Source organism: Neofelis nebulosa, chromosome 1 (genome assembly GCF_028018385.1).
Source record: "Neofelis nebulosa isolate mNeoNeb1 chromosome 1, mNeoNeb1.pri, whole genome shotgun sequence".
Classification (NCBI taxonomy): domain Eukaryota; kingdom Metazoa; phylum Chordata; class Mammalia; order Carnivora; family Felidae; genus Neofelis; species Neofelis nebulosa.
Window position 1 is genome coordinate 131,115,101 of NC_080782.1, and position 14,823 is coordinate 131,129,923.

The 14,823-nt window shown below is 47.1% G+C and overlaps 1 protein-coding gene across 2 annotated transcripts in view; it reads right to left on the reverse strand.

Moving 5' to 3' along the window:
• The window catches only part of SLC22A4 (solute carrier family 22 member 4), a 41,869-nt gene that overhangs the window by 16,369 nt on the left and 10,677 nt on the right, over positions 1-14,823 (reverse strand). For both annotated transcript variants that reach the window (XM_058736837.1, XM_058736846.1), the window contains exons 2-4: positions 12,849-12,952; positions 11,262-11,416; positions 2,689-2,860 (exon numbers count right to left, since the gene is read on the reverse strand). In XM_058736837.1, the coding sequence (XP_058592820.1) occupies positions 2,689-2,860; positions 11,262-11,416; positions 12,849-12,952 (431 nt within the window). The remainder of the gene's footprint in view (positions 1-2,688; positions 2,861-11,261; positions 11,417-12,848; positions 12,953-14,823) is intronic.

Consider the following 14,823-nt stretch of genomic DNA (forward strand, 5'->3'; position numbering starts at 1 on the left):
ACTGAGCCACCCAGGTGCCCTTTGCTAAACCTTTTAAAGGGAACTTGGGACAGGGGTGGCTGGGTGGCTCAGTTGGCGACTCTTGATTTCGGCTCAGGTCGTGATCTCACAGTATGTGAGATCAAGTCCCACGTCGGGCTCTGTGCTGACAGCACAGAACCTGCTTGAGATTCTCTCTCTCCCTCTTTCTCTGCCCCTCCCCTGGTCGTGTGTGCCCCCCCCCACCCCCGTGTCTCTCTCTCTCTCTCTAAATAAATAAGTAAACATAAACAAACAAACAAAAAAGGAACCTGGGACATAAAAATTCCCCAGACTACCTGCAGGGCTCTGCATGGGTTTACTCCCATTTCCAGGCCACCATACTCAGGGCTGCTGTGATCTCTATTTTTGGATTGCCATGGCTTTTTACTGCATGGAGAATTAAGTCTAGCTGATTATTTCAAAATTTAATGGAGTACCATATGAGGTTATACACCGTAGCCTCTCTAGGTATTGAATTCAAGTTGAACAGGGGAAGGGCATTGCAAGAGAGTCTCTATCATACATTGAGCAGACAGCAGGAAGTGCAGCAGCCCTAACCTGACCCCCCAATCACCCCAACCCCCCTAGACTGATGAGTATGGCTTCTGGAAGTCCCACCCTCAGGGACAAGGCATTCATAAGAAAGCTATTCTGTTTTTATAGGGGAATGATAAGACTGTTGTTAAACTTTCAGCATAAGCACTCAGCTTTGTAGTGCTGGCCCGGGGCTGCCCTCTGTCTAGGGCAGTCCTGTCCCTGGTACAGTGTGCCCACAGCCGGAAGCGCTCATGGTTCAGCCCATGGGCAACCAACAGAAGCAAGAACTCTCCTTAGGGCAAGAGTAATGCAGCTCCTCATGGGATGGACCTCCTCAGCTGGAAACTGAAGGGGCTGACCTACCAGAGTGGTTTTTTGCTGCAGTATCTGGGCCTGAGGCAAAGATCCAAGCCCCAGAAATTAAAATCCATACTAATCTCTAATGGTCAGTCAGGGCCCTTCTATTTTTATTCTCTCTCTCTCTCTCTCTCTCTCTCTCTCTCTCTCTCTCTCTCATAGGAGCACATACCAATAACATATTATTATATCATATTTTAGAAGTACTGGTGTCTTATGCCAAAACAGCAACCAGGAATCAGAGATTATTAACATCATTTGTGTGAAGAGGCAGAAAATAACCTTTGAATAATCTTATCTTGTGTCTTGAGAGAATCTCTGGTCACCACCATTTCTTATAATAAATTCAGCTAGCAAGGGAATTATGGAAACAGGGACAGAAGATGTGATGAAGGTAATGTTGATGATAATGATGATGCTCACTCTCATTCCAGGAAATTGCCCTTCTCTTGTAAATCTGGGGTGCTTCCTTGGAGACAGAGCTCTGTAGTTAATGGCCTGTCCTGATTTCCCATAAGCTTTCCTGACCCTCAGACTGGGTTCCAGAAGAAACCTCCAAATCAGAATAGTAGCTAACCTTGAAAACAGTGTCTCTCAAATTCCAGAGAAGTAAGGAAAAAAAGTGCTTTCTCCTCCCAGGCACATGTATGCCAAGAATTTACACTGAAAAACATAGCAGTCTTAGAGGTGATAAAAAGACAGTAGCTTGGAGTGGTCCAACCTGAGCTATCCAGTCCAAGGAGGCCAAAATATGCTGTCAGTCTGTATGGCTGTCTAACAATTGCAGGAAGATAAAAGACCTTCTGGCAACTTCCTAGGCTGTGTCCACAGGACAGGGAAACCATAAGAGCTAGTCTAAACCATGAGTTTTTAAAACCGGTCAAAGAAACTTTCATTGTGTGTAAGCAGGTACAGATCAAGCAGTTTGGTAAAACCTGTCACTGTGGGGAGATTTGATATTGATAACCTGAAACCAAACCAAGAAGGATTAATGAGAGAGAGAGAGAGAGAGAGAGAGAGACCCACCAGTAGAAGAAATCCCCTTTCCTCTTACTTAAATATGGGGGGGGAGCCCATAATACAAAGAAATGGGGGAATCCCCCAAAAGAGGGTGCAACTGGAACCTTATTCCATGATTCTAATCTCTTCTCTCACCTGAAATTTCCCACATAATCATGTTGGGTGAAACTGGGACCCAGTATCTCCAAACTTGGTTATTCCCACACCAATGTGTCAAAATTGGGTGGCAGGATTATGGAAGGAGAGAACATTTCTCTAACAACTTATTAAACGAAAGTAATTCTTTCGCCCTTCAAGACAAAGCAGATAAATAGGAGCAACCTACATGTTAATCACCTTGTGATAGAGAAGCCTGAGGAAATGACACTAGATGAATCCATAAGGAGAAAGAGATTTCCTAGAGACAGAACAGTGTGGAAAGAGCACGGTGGGACAGAGTTGGAAACAACAGAACCCCACAGTAACAACTCCACAAGCAATATCAACAACCAACATCAAGTTAGTGAGCCTGTGGGGGGGAGCCTGTGGGAGGGGGGTTTCCTGAGAACTGTGCTTTGCGGGGACCATGGAGAATCAAACCCCAGCACACAGGCCCACCCACAGCGAGGCAGACACTCTACGGGCTCCGAAACCCCAGCCTCAGCCAGCCGCGCCGAGGTCACGCAAGCCCACGCGAGGAGGATCCACACCAGGCTCTGGCTCCAGGCATGCTGGCCCGCAGCAGGGGGCTGTCTGGGACCGAGCCACACTCACCACCACAGGGGGATGCACAGCACCCCCGGCACCGTCAGCGCCAGCAGCAGCATCCGCCAGTCTCTGATGAAGTAAGCAAACAGTGGCAGCAGCATGTAGCCAACTGCAAAAAATGTGCACACTCCTAACGTAGAGAATATAATACGAACTGACTTGCCAAGAATTTCAGTTCCTGTTCAAAACAAGGGAGGAGTATTAGCATTTTAACTTACTTTAATATTTGTTGTTTTACATCAATTACCTGGCAGTTAGAGTTCGAACTGTAATTACTTGCAAAAGGGAAGAGGCACTTGTTTGCCGTGTGGCCCGGAGGAGGCATGATCAGGGTGAAGGAAAGCGGGAAGTGACCCAAGACTTGTCACCTTAGAGAAGGATGAGTTTTCATGAGATTTTAAAGGAGCCATAGATTTATCTTTTGAAGGCCATCTCATGTCACAGAAATATCATGCCCAGCCCTGAGGGGTAATATCTTCTGAGAAGGCCACATTTCCAAAATGAGTGTCCCAGGTTGAGGAGCCGACAGGGTGCTCCAGGAGACAGTTGGGGCTCTTCTGGGGGGCTCTGTGGGGTCATGATGCATGGAGCCTTTCCCAGAGTTCTGCACTATAAACAGACACGGGGTCTTGGGAAACACTGGGAAGTTCATAGTTAACTGAGTCGCGTTAGGACACCTTTAGCCACCCTTGAGCTCTGGGAAGTGATAAATAGGGTCCAGCTGGCTCCTGAGGTACATAGGGAAGGCTCCAGCATCCAGGGCTGAATTCCCCTCAGCCACACTGTGTCCAGAGATCAGCCCCAGGCAGAAATAGTCTATTCAGACCACGGAAAGAAAAGAAGCAGCTGATTTGCTGGCCCAGCAGGTGACAGGCAGCTCTACAGCTGGCCACACACCCAGGGAACTTCATGGAGCCTCCCCAGAGCGCCACAAAGGGCCAAGACTGCTTGGCGTTGGGCCCTAGTTTGGGACACACAGGTGGCTGTTGGCTGTTGGCTGTTGGCTCTTGCTGTGTTCAGTGCCACAGGTCTTCCAGAGACATTCCCTGCCTCTTGGAGCTCTCGGTTGATATGGGGGAGTCTGAGAAGAAGCTCCTTCTGTTGTCACAGAGTTCCAGGCCCTTTCCGGAGTCCACTCTTGGTCCTCTGCCCTTAGGCAGAGATCTGGCCAATGGCAACAGCTCTGCCTTTTATTTGAGATCTGCCCACCACTGCAGAAAAGTAACCCAGGAAACAAAACAGCATTCAAAGGACCGTTCAGGCTTGTCTTTAAAGAGATATTTTCTCAGATGTGTTGATATGCCCTGAGCCCAGGCTAAAGAATTAAGGGTTAATTCCAGAGAAGCAGTACAATTACTACTGTTGACCCTTGAGCAATGGGTTTGAATTCCATGGGTCCACATACACAAGGTTTTTGTTTTTTGTTTTGTTTTGTTTTGTTTTTGTTTTAGTAAATAAGTATGGTACTGTAAATGTATTTCTCTTCCTTATGATTTTCATAATAACATTTTCTTTTTTCTAGCTAACTTTATTATAAGAATACAGTAATAATATATTCAACATAAAAAATATGTTAATTGTGGGGCCGCTGGGTGGCTCAGTCGGTTGAACATCCGACTTCGACTCAGGTCATGATCTCACAGTTAGTGAGTTCGAGCCCCACTTCGGGCTCTGTGCTGACAGCTCAGAGCCTGGAGCCTGATTCAGATTCTGTGTCTCCCTCTCTCTCTGCCCCTCCTCCACTCATGCTCTGTCTCTCTCTCAAAAATAAATAAACATTAAAAAAATACATATGTTAATTGACTGTATGTTATCAGTAAGGCTTCTGATCAATGGTAGGCTCTTAGTAGTTAAGTGTTGGCAAAGTCAAAAGTAATACATGGGATTTTGGACTGTGCGGGTGAAGGAGGGGTCAGTACCCCAATCCCCTTGTTCATGGGTCAGTTGTATTTTCCTAGTTTCCCATTCTCACCACTTGTTCCTTATCCCCAACCCATTTCTTCCTCAGCATGACTCAGAGGTTTGCCTCAGTGGTTCCCTCTTGAACAGCCATTTCTAAAAAGCAGACTGTTGGAAATGTGCGCCTCTCACATCCCAGACTGTGGGCAACAGCCCTAACCACCTGGGACCTGTTATAGCCTCTCAACTAATTTCCAAAAATAGGGCCTGACTTCTTTGAAGATCATGAGTGTTAATTTCAGGTATTTTCTTACCTCACTAAGGACCCTCCTACCACTCCACAGGCAGACTCACCATGCCATGTTTCTAAACACTTCGGCTGTAATTATTGTGATGTAAGAATGGATAGGGGGTGCTTTATTCCTAAGCAGAGATTCAGAAGTGAAGTAGCAGAGGATTTGGTTGTGGAAAAGAGAAAGTGCACAGGACCAAGGGAGAATCTTGCAGAATTGTGAAGCAAGGGAGCTCCCCCATACTTCCACGATCCTGATAAGAAAGAGAAGCGACACCACTGGGTTCCTGGATAATCTCTGTCTCTAAGCTCGAGTGTCAGGGCAGAACAGAGTTGTTCTGACTTTGCAGAGTACCCATGGGAGACAGAGCTTTTTAAATCTACCTCTCTGTCTTTCTGTGGAGCCACATGGATGGCATGAACCTGAAGAGTTCCTTATTAGCACGGCTTCCTGCTCTGTGACTTTTAGACCATCACCCCTCTGTAAACATTATCATTGTCCTCATCATCACCATCATCTTCACACTAGCATTTATTTTGAGCTGGCACTTTGAGTCAGGTTCTAGACTAAGTGTTTACATCTATTATCTCTTTGAAGCATCACAATAATTGTGCAAAAATGAATATTACTTCTGTTTTACACATAATCAGCTGAGACTTAAACAGCTCAAGCAAATGGTCTCACTTCACACCATGTATAATAAATCACCTGGGGACAAAGCCTGGGCCTTCTCAACCAGTCCTTCACCTGAGACTCCTAAAGGAGATATTCATGGGAGATGGGTCAGGCCATGGTCTCCTTTCAAGAAGCGAGGATTTGTGTTTTCCCTTCCTGGGCTGGTCTTTGAACCAACTGGAGGCCAACCAGCCCTCTCAGAGGAACGCTAAGAGAGGAGCCTTGATTCCTGCAGACCTTTCACAGGCTGTAGCTGCCCCACAGGTGACAGCAGTGACTTCTGGTTCTCCTGGCTGGGAATGCCTCTCCTGGCCTTGTTTACAGCCTAGGTTTTTGCTTCTAGTTGGTCTTGGTCTAGTTGGTTCTTGGAGTGTCTCTTGGGAGTAAGACTCTGTCATCTAAGCCAGAAGGGCCTGTCCTGGCCAGGAGTGTTTGCCTTTTGCCTGTCACTACCCCCTGAAGCTAAGTACTCTCTCCAAGAGGGTACTCTGTCCAAGTGGGTGACTCAGGGAGGGCCAGGCTCACTTCTGCATTGATCAAGGCCCTTCTGTGGGAGTCATCCCAGGAACCACTGAATCCATTCCACATGGAGGCAGGACATGCTCTTCCATGAATGACTAACACAGGCCTGTGGCAGACCCCAGCTCAAGAAATAAGGTGGGGCAGTTGCCAGAATCAGGAGTAGGAGGCAGGGGCCCCTGGGTTGTGAGTACAGAAACCATATGCAGAGTGGCACCTGCAGAAAGCCTGGGCTCCTTGACACTCGCTTACTACTAGAGTAATTTTGATAAGTCCTACTTCATGGAGTTCTTATTACAAGGACTGAGATACTGTGTGTAAAGTGCCTAGTAGAGCATCTGGCATATGACAGGTTCTCAGAAATAGCTAATTCTTTTATCCTTGTCAAACAATTGAAATATGCTGGATGTCAGAGGAATGATGGGAAGTATGATGCCTTTGATCAAGAGGTCAGACAGTAGAACCTCTCTTTGCTCCCTGGAAAATACTCAGAATTCTCTCCAAATTAACCGATATTCCCCTACTCAGGGCTACTTCTCTCCCTTCTATGAACCTAAAGAGATCATTCTAGTTAAAAGTAACATTTCCTATCCCTGCATATATCCAGCATATAGCCACCCCTACCTCACCCATGTCTCATGTCCTCAGTAACAACTGCATTGACTGCCTCTGTTGACCAGATGTAAACTCCTTGAGAACAGACAAGCGTGAGTCCTTGCTCCTCCCTGGGTCCCTCCAGATCTTTCTTCACATGATGCAGTGCACAAAAGGGGTGACAACAAATTTCTGCATCTTTTTAATGTATTTATATCCCATCTCATCCCTTGAAGTCTTTGAGGTAGCTAATAACTTGAATACAATAAGAAAATGGTAACATTAAAGTAAAATACAAAGAAAGGTAAAAGTTATGCCTTGGAGAAAAGAACAAAAAATATGCAACTGATCACTTTGAAAAACACTATGGCACTTCCTTAAATGGTTAAACATAAAATTACCATATGACCTGGCAATTCCACTCCTAGGTATATACACAGGAGAACCGAAAAACACATATCCACAAAAAACTCTGTACTCATATGTTGATAGCAGCATTCTTTTTGATAACCAAAAAGTGGAAACAACCCAGATGCCCATCAACTGATGTATGGATGAACAAGATGTAGTAAATCACTCAATGGAATAATGATTCATGCTATAGCATGGACCAACCTTGAAAACATCAAGTGAAGCAAGTCAGTCACAAAGGTCACATATTGTATGATTCCACTTATCTGAAATGTTCAGAATAGATAAATCCATATGGACAGAAAGTAGATCAGTGGTTGCCAAGGGCTAGGAAAAGAGGAAAATGGGGAGTCTCTGCTAATGGGTACAGAGTTTGGGGGGAGGTGATGAAAAAGTCCTGGAGTTAGAAAGAGCTGATGGTTGTACAACTTTGTGAATATAGTAATAACCACTAAAATACACATTTTAGGGGCACCTGGGTGTCTCAGTAGGTTAAGCATCCAACTTGAGCTCAGGTCATGATCTTGTGGTTCACGAGATCGAGCCCCATGTTGTGCTCTGTGCTGACAGCTCAGAGCTTGGAGCCTGCTTCTGATTCTGTATCTCCCTCTTTCTCTACCCCTCCCCTGCTCATGCTCTCTCTCTCTTTTTCTCTCTCTCTCAAAAATAAAATAAACACTAAAAAGTTTTAAATACACATTTTAAAAGAGTGCATAGTATGGTATGCAAATTACACCTTAATTTAAAAACAATTTAGGGGTGCCTGAGTGGCTCAGTTAAGTGTCTGACTTCTGCTCAGGTCATGATCTTGTGGTTCGTGAGTTCGTCAGGCTCTCTGCCATCGTCAGCACAAAGCCTGCTTTGGAACCTCTGTCCCTCTCCTTCTCTGCCCCTGCCCAGCTTGTGTGGGCATGCACGCTTTCTCTTTCTCTCTCTCTCTCTCTCAAAAAAAAAAAAAATTTTTTTTAAAAATATGTGGCTAAAAAAGACTGCACAATTGATATAGTGAAATTTCAATTTTGCCTGAGCTTTCTGGTAGCCAGAGCTATAAAGGAAGATGCCATCAGTTACATACTTATGAAAAGGAAAAACACATGTAGACACCAGAGGAAGCAGAGTTTTAAATCGTTCGGCATGCTGGCACAAATATTGCATAGGAGGTTGAAGTTAGGAGTGCTAGGAAAATACTGAATTAATGGATTGGTCAAGACAGGAAGGCAGTTAACTGTGCAAAATAAATTTGAACAGGTAGTGATGAGGGATAAAGGAGGAGCCTGTGGCATTTTACCCAGAAGGCTGTGGACGGCTTGAAGGCATAATTTCTGGGAAACAGTGGGAGACGGTGAGGGGCAGCTGGAGTGTAGAAAGGGTCAGTGTCATTGGTCCTAAATGGTCATTTCTTCCTAAACTAGCATGGTTGTGGCAGTGCCCTCACTTCCAGGGGTATCCACTTCATGTTCCTTTGGCTAGCATTGTTCCTTCCCTTCCTTTTCTTGTCTTCTGAGATTCTGCCAGGTTTTACAATTTTTAAAAGGTCTACTTCTGCATCGTTTTGAGAATGGGAGTAATTCAGCTTCCTGAATTAACGTGAAGCCTCTTAAAATGAGATTATCATCACAGAGTCTTGCCAGTCCTTCCCTAGTGCCAGAGGGCAAAAGAGAAGGCCCAGACCCCAAACTTCAGTTTATTTTACTTGAAACCCGGAATTCGCTGCTTTAGCCCTGGAACACTAGAGAGCGCCGCTGTGCTGCAGGAGAAGCCAGCCTCCACCAAGTAGTGCTCGCACTCCGCGCCAACCATGCCACCCGGCCCCAGGCACTGACACGAGTCTGCTGCTCCAGGGGGCACATTGGTTTTCAGTGATGTTCTTAAATGTGCATCCAGAGAACCCAACAAAAAGAGTCTCATACGAGGATACAAAAGTCGGCAGTTTCCTGCAAGTGCAATGAAAGCGCAATAGCCAAGGAGGCTCTGGGACCCAGGTGGATGGATGGGGAGCCTGTTGCACCCAGCATCCAGCTCACTGATTGCTGGCTTGTACATGTGGGCTCTGATTGATTGTACATGATCTTACTTTCCCCGTGGCCCTGTCACTTCTCTTACACGGGGACCAGCGAGGGGAGTAGGTTGTAGTGTCAGGGCCAGCTGGGCAGGATTTCCCTGTGGGATGCTCTACCAGCCTCATCCACTCACACAGGGGAGGTTCCAAGGCTCCAGAAGCATCCTACGCCCCTGGAAAGGCAGGACTCAATACTGGCCGTTCAGTAGAACCTGGGGGACACCAGGTCTGGGACAAACCCCACCTGGCTCCCAATCCCAATGATAGGGTTTCTCTGGCTTCACCATGATTTTCTGCCCTTCCCTTTTAGATGGTCTTTTAGGTCCTCCTTAAAGGAGTCTGCCAATCTCAGGCAGAATCATCTGCTTTGGGGAGACCTGTTTAGTCTCTGGTATGTGTCTGGCCCAAGTATAGCCACAAATTGGGCTTTTTGGACCTAGGGAGGATCACCCCTAGGAAGATGGATTCTGGGAGATTTTGCCCATGAGAACAAATAGGCTTTATTCAAGAGCCCTGTGTCCTTGCAGCCATGAAGCATTAGGAGGTTGCAATTTCATCCTAAATTCCCCCAATTTCTCATTTCTAGCACTACTGGCCTGAAGCTGTGTGTCCTCTACACAAAGGACCTTCTTTAAGAACACCTGGCTCTTGGGGCACCTGGGTGGCTCAGTCAGTTAAGCATCCAACTTCAGTTTAGGTCATGATCTCATGGTTCGTGAGTTCAAGCCCTGTGTCTCGGGCTCTGTGCTGACAGCTCTGAGCCTGGGGCCTGCTTTGGATTTTGTGTCTCCCTCTCCCTCTGCCCCTCCCCTGCTCACACTGTCTGTCTGTCTGTCTGTCTGTCTGTCTTAAAAAAAAAAAAAAGAACATCTGGCTCCCCTCTTTCCCCACAAGGAAGAGGGAGGCCCCCCTCCTGCTGGGGCCTGCTGAAGAGGGTACTAACTGTCAGGACCATGTGGCTCCAGCATGCTCTTCCCTCCCCCCATCTTCAGACACCTTGGCTATGGGAGCTCTTCACAAATCATTAAAGGAGTGGAATGTGAGCAATTCCATCTTAACAACCTCACAGAGAGTATACACGTCCTCAACTAAGAGAGCATAGCATCTCCAAATCCAGGGAGTCATTCAGATTCTTAAAAGCAATCAGAATCCATCTTACCAGACGCAGTAGGAAGAATTGTTAGACTTACATTAAAAGGGCATGTTAATAATTACACTGTGACAATAGGGGCAAACTGGGTCAGCAATGAATCAACAAGGATATATTGTCAGCCTAGAGATTATAGGAACTGTTGTCTATTGTTCCAGAAGGGCCCCTCATTTCCCCTCCTCTCAGCTGGTCAGAGTCAGCAGGTGGGCTCAGAGAGCATGTTGGGGTGCTTGCTCTCATGGGTGACCCTGGTCAGCCTGCTTGGAGCTCACCTCACTTCCTCTCAGGAAATGCTGGTGAGGGCCCTGGGGGCCTCCTCATGTCTTTTAGTTTGTGTGTCCCACTCAGCAGCCTGAGACTCCAGAAGCAAGGCTGTTGTTAGGAGATAGGACTACTATCAGCAAGACTTCATCCTGCACACTGCTGATATGCTCTGGAGTGAGGTCCACCAGACGTGCCCAGGGATGGCAGACTGGCACTGAACTCCTGTCTGGCACATGCTTGCCTCTTCTACCTGTGTACTGGCTACACCATCTACCCTACGTTCTTCCACAGGCCATGCACAGCTGCCAGGAAGACTTTTGCCCTGACACAGGCAGATATCCCAAGCTTTCAAAGCTCAAGTCAAAGACATCCCCAGCACCCCAACTTTGTGCCTTTGCCAAGCCCCGTGTTGCTGAATTGTGCTCAGCTATTGTGTGGCTGGTTCCTATCAGCTCCAGCTTCTATCTACCACTACATTCCAGAGCCCAGCCTTGTGGGTGCCTGCCTTGCCTGCAACCAGATCAAAGAACCTGAGGCTTCAGCCCCCTCCCCAACACACATATGAGGCCGATCATGTTTTAGAAGCACAGCCCATGGGTTGAGGAGCCTCCTGCTGTCCTAAGAGCACTCCCTATGCTCCTCTTCGGTGGTCCCTTCTTCCTGGCCTCTCAAAAGGTTTGAAGGAGAAGGCCTGAGCATCAGAAAACATTCTTACCTAGAATGAAGGCCACCACATAGTTGGAGATCTGTCCCATGCCCACGATGACAAATAACACAGTAAACATCTCCCAGTTGATGGAGAAAATCTGTAGGAAGCTGAAGCCAGTTTGCACAGCCATGGTCGCAAAGAGGATGCTCTTCCTGCCAAACCTGTAGAATACAGCACAGCACAAAAGATGGCATGTGCAGTTCACAGCCGGGCATGTGGCAAACCCTGAGTCAGGCATCACTGCAGACTTTGTGTTTGTTTGTTTGTTTGTCTGTCTGTCTGTTTGTTTGTTTTCAGGGCTGTGTGACAGACTTTTCTCCCTGTCTCATCCTCCCACTTTTTCCTTGGTGAGGTCTTGGGCATCCATCTACACAGGAGGTGACTTCTGAGATTCAAAACCTTCTGTAAAGGCCCCATATCTTGAAATCACAGAGCAGCTCATGCAAGGACCACATAGAATTCTGCTCTTTAGAACAAGCCACAGGAAGAAGCTGCCACCACATTTCTGGCAAATTGGTAAGTACAGATTACAGATACATCTATCAGCAATATGGGAATTGTGTCAATCCAGAGTGGAGACTCCCTTTATGGCAGTGGTCTTCAACTTTAGCTATACTTGAAACCCCCTGGTGCCAAAAAATGCCCGCGTCAGCATCTCACCTCCTAAGATTCTTATTGTCTAGGATGCAGTTTGCGTGTCAGGATTTTAAAAAAATTCCCAGATGAGTCTAATGTGCAAACAAAATTGTAAGCCAGTTCTCTATGGGAAAAGTAGCTCTTAGCAGTAGACATGCTGAGAATTGGCTTAAGCCTTCACTTCTCTTTCTGATAGTGACCAATGAGTAGAATGGAGCACAGGCGTGGGCAAAACTGTCTCCTACCTCATTTTCCAAAACCAGATCTCAGGCTGTTGGGTTTGCTGTCCCTTTGGACTTGGTAAGTGGCGGAGTGATAGGCATTCCTCTGGGAAGCCTTCTCAACACTGCCGTTTAGCATTCCCACCTTCCTGCTCTGGTCCCCATAGAACATTCAGGGGCCAGTGAGGCACTTCTCCTGGAGCTGCGATGCTGTCTCCTCTAGATTGAGATCCAGGAGGTCCACAACCAGCCTCGGTCAGTCTGTGGCCCTGGTGCCCTGCATAGCAGTGATGTGGGCACTCACTGTCTGGCCCTTACTCTGACTGATGGCTGTTTGTGGACAGATAATGTGCCATCTGAAAGTTAGGGATAGGATGGGGAGGCAGTGGTGATGCCAGCAGGGTGTGTGTGTGTGTGTGTGTGTGTGTGTGTTCTTTTTTTGAGAAGTTTGGTGATATAAAGACTGCAGTCTCCAGTGGGACCATTGCCTCCTCCTGACCTTTGGGCAAAACCCTGGAAATGCAAGGCTGGGAAAACTGAACAAAGTAAGGTTCCAATAAGGAAAGGAGGGCAGGGAAGATGTGAGACATTAGGGCTCCTCCTTGCACTGACTTGTTGGTATGAGGGGGCCTCTCTTTCTCTGGGTAGAAATACCCGAAATTCAGTTCAACTCCCAGACAGATAGTGAATGGACAAGGGGCTCTATCCCACCCTTTCTCCCTCCCAGCCTCCTTACCTGTCTGATAGCTGCCCGGACACGAAGGAGCCAAAGAGCACACCCAGGAAGAACAGGGAGGAGGTGAGGGGCGTCTTCCAGTCATCTTCACACACTAGACTCCACTGCCAGAGAAGACAACATGAAGCACGGACCCAGCCCTCCAGCAGGCCCAGTCCCAGCCCAGATCTGAGGGAGTAGCATGGCAGCTGGAAAAGGCTCTCCTCCCCTGTGACAGGCTGTCAACTTTGTGCTAAGGGCCTAGGTCTCACCCTGGGGGTGACTCTTGACTCTAGCATTTACTGGGGCAAGTCACTGCCCTCCCTGAGATTCACCTTCCTCTTCTCCAGGTAAGGGAGGGTAATGCCTTGGCTCTTCTTGCGTCCCATAGCAAAAAGCTAGCCGAGGCCACGGCTGTGACCGGTGACCCCTCAGTTGTGAAGCAGTATGAAGCAAGGTAGTATTTCTGCTTCAGAAGGCATCCAAGCATGGAGGGAAGGTGTTTGAAACTCCCCAGGGGCAGGGCAGAGGGCCTGGTCCCTTGGTCCAGGCATAGAAGTTTCCTCTGCCTTGTTGAAAAGTGCAAGTGGTCTATGATTATATTTTCTGAGCAGACTCCTCCAGAAAACCTTGTGTTCACTGCTCTATTCACACCATAGGCTGAGTTTGGAGCCTAAATTCAGGGCCCACTGTGTGGTGGGGGGTGGGTATCTATACCTCCCCAGCACCCCTTATCTCCCCTCTACACTCCTCCATACTCTTTCCTACCCTTCCTACCCAGCCTTTCCAGAAAGGTGGTTCCTCCAATTCCCCAGGGCCTGTGGGCTGTCACACCCCTAACAAGTCCCTGCTGGTGGATCCATAACATGAGGGCTTCAGCAGGAATTTCAGTTCCCAGCTCTTCAATTTAGTCAAGTCAGCAAAATTTCAAGGGAAGTTGCAAAGATTTCAAAGTGTGCTCAGTGAGCTTTCATATATATATATATATATATATATATATATATATATATATATGAATGAAATATATGTGTATATGTATGTATATATATGTATATATGAAATATATATACATCCATATACACATATATACTGCAGGTACCCATAGATATTTTGGGGGCTCTGGGTCAAGGGATTGCTATGTGTGGCAAGATGATCCAGTCTACAGGAAAACCCCCTGCCTCCTACCCAATCCCCCCTCCACTTGGTGGTAGAACTGCTTCCATGACATTCATTAAGCAGTTCGGTTCTTAATCCTCACAACTTCCCTAAAATAGATTTAAAAATGAATTCACATATTTATATCACACTTCAGTCTCCAGCAGGATGTATCCAAGAGAAAAGTGTAAAACAAAAGGCTAAGGAGTCCGGGCACACAACAGAGGGGAGGAAGGGTTGCAAAATAACCAAGCCAGGATTAGACCCACAGCCAGCTGTCCTGCCCAGGGGCCTGCATGCTTGCCAGAGACGCTCTGAAATCCAGCTCTGAAGATCCCTGTGGCTCAGCTCACAGGATCCCCATAGGCAAAGTGATATACTCGTTCTGCAGAATTTAGTTTTTCTAAGTACTAAGACCTGAGAGAAGTCTCTCCTGTAGACTTCCTTCCACAAAGGGGTCACGCTGTGATGTTGAGGATAAGGTCCTTGAGAACACTCCCGTCCTAAAGACAATAACAAGATTCATGAGGCCGCCTCTCCTGGCACCCACGATCCTGGCTACAGGCAGAAAGCCCAAGCATAGCTCTGCAGAGGAAAAACAAAGTGGGCCAGGAACTTGACTGTCTGTCCCCCAGGCACAAGCAGAGGATGAATCTGAGATCATGTCCAGAGTACAGTTTTTCTTCAACTGAGGTTCCTGGATGGGCTTCAGGGGAAAGGGCACAAACCCTCCAAAACTGTATGCCTGGATTCATGTGCCCTGTCATGCCATGGATTAGAAGGCATAGACAGGACATGGACCTGAATTAGTGGCCACCCACTTCTGAAAAATCACTGGCCA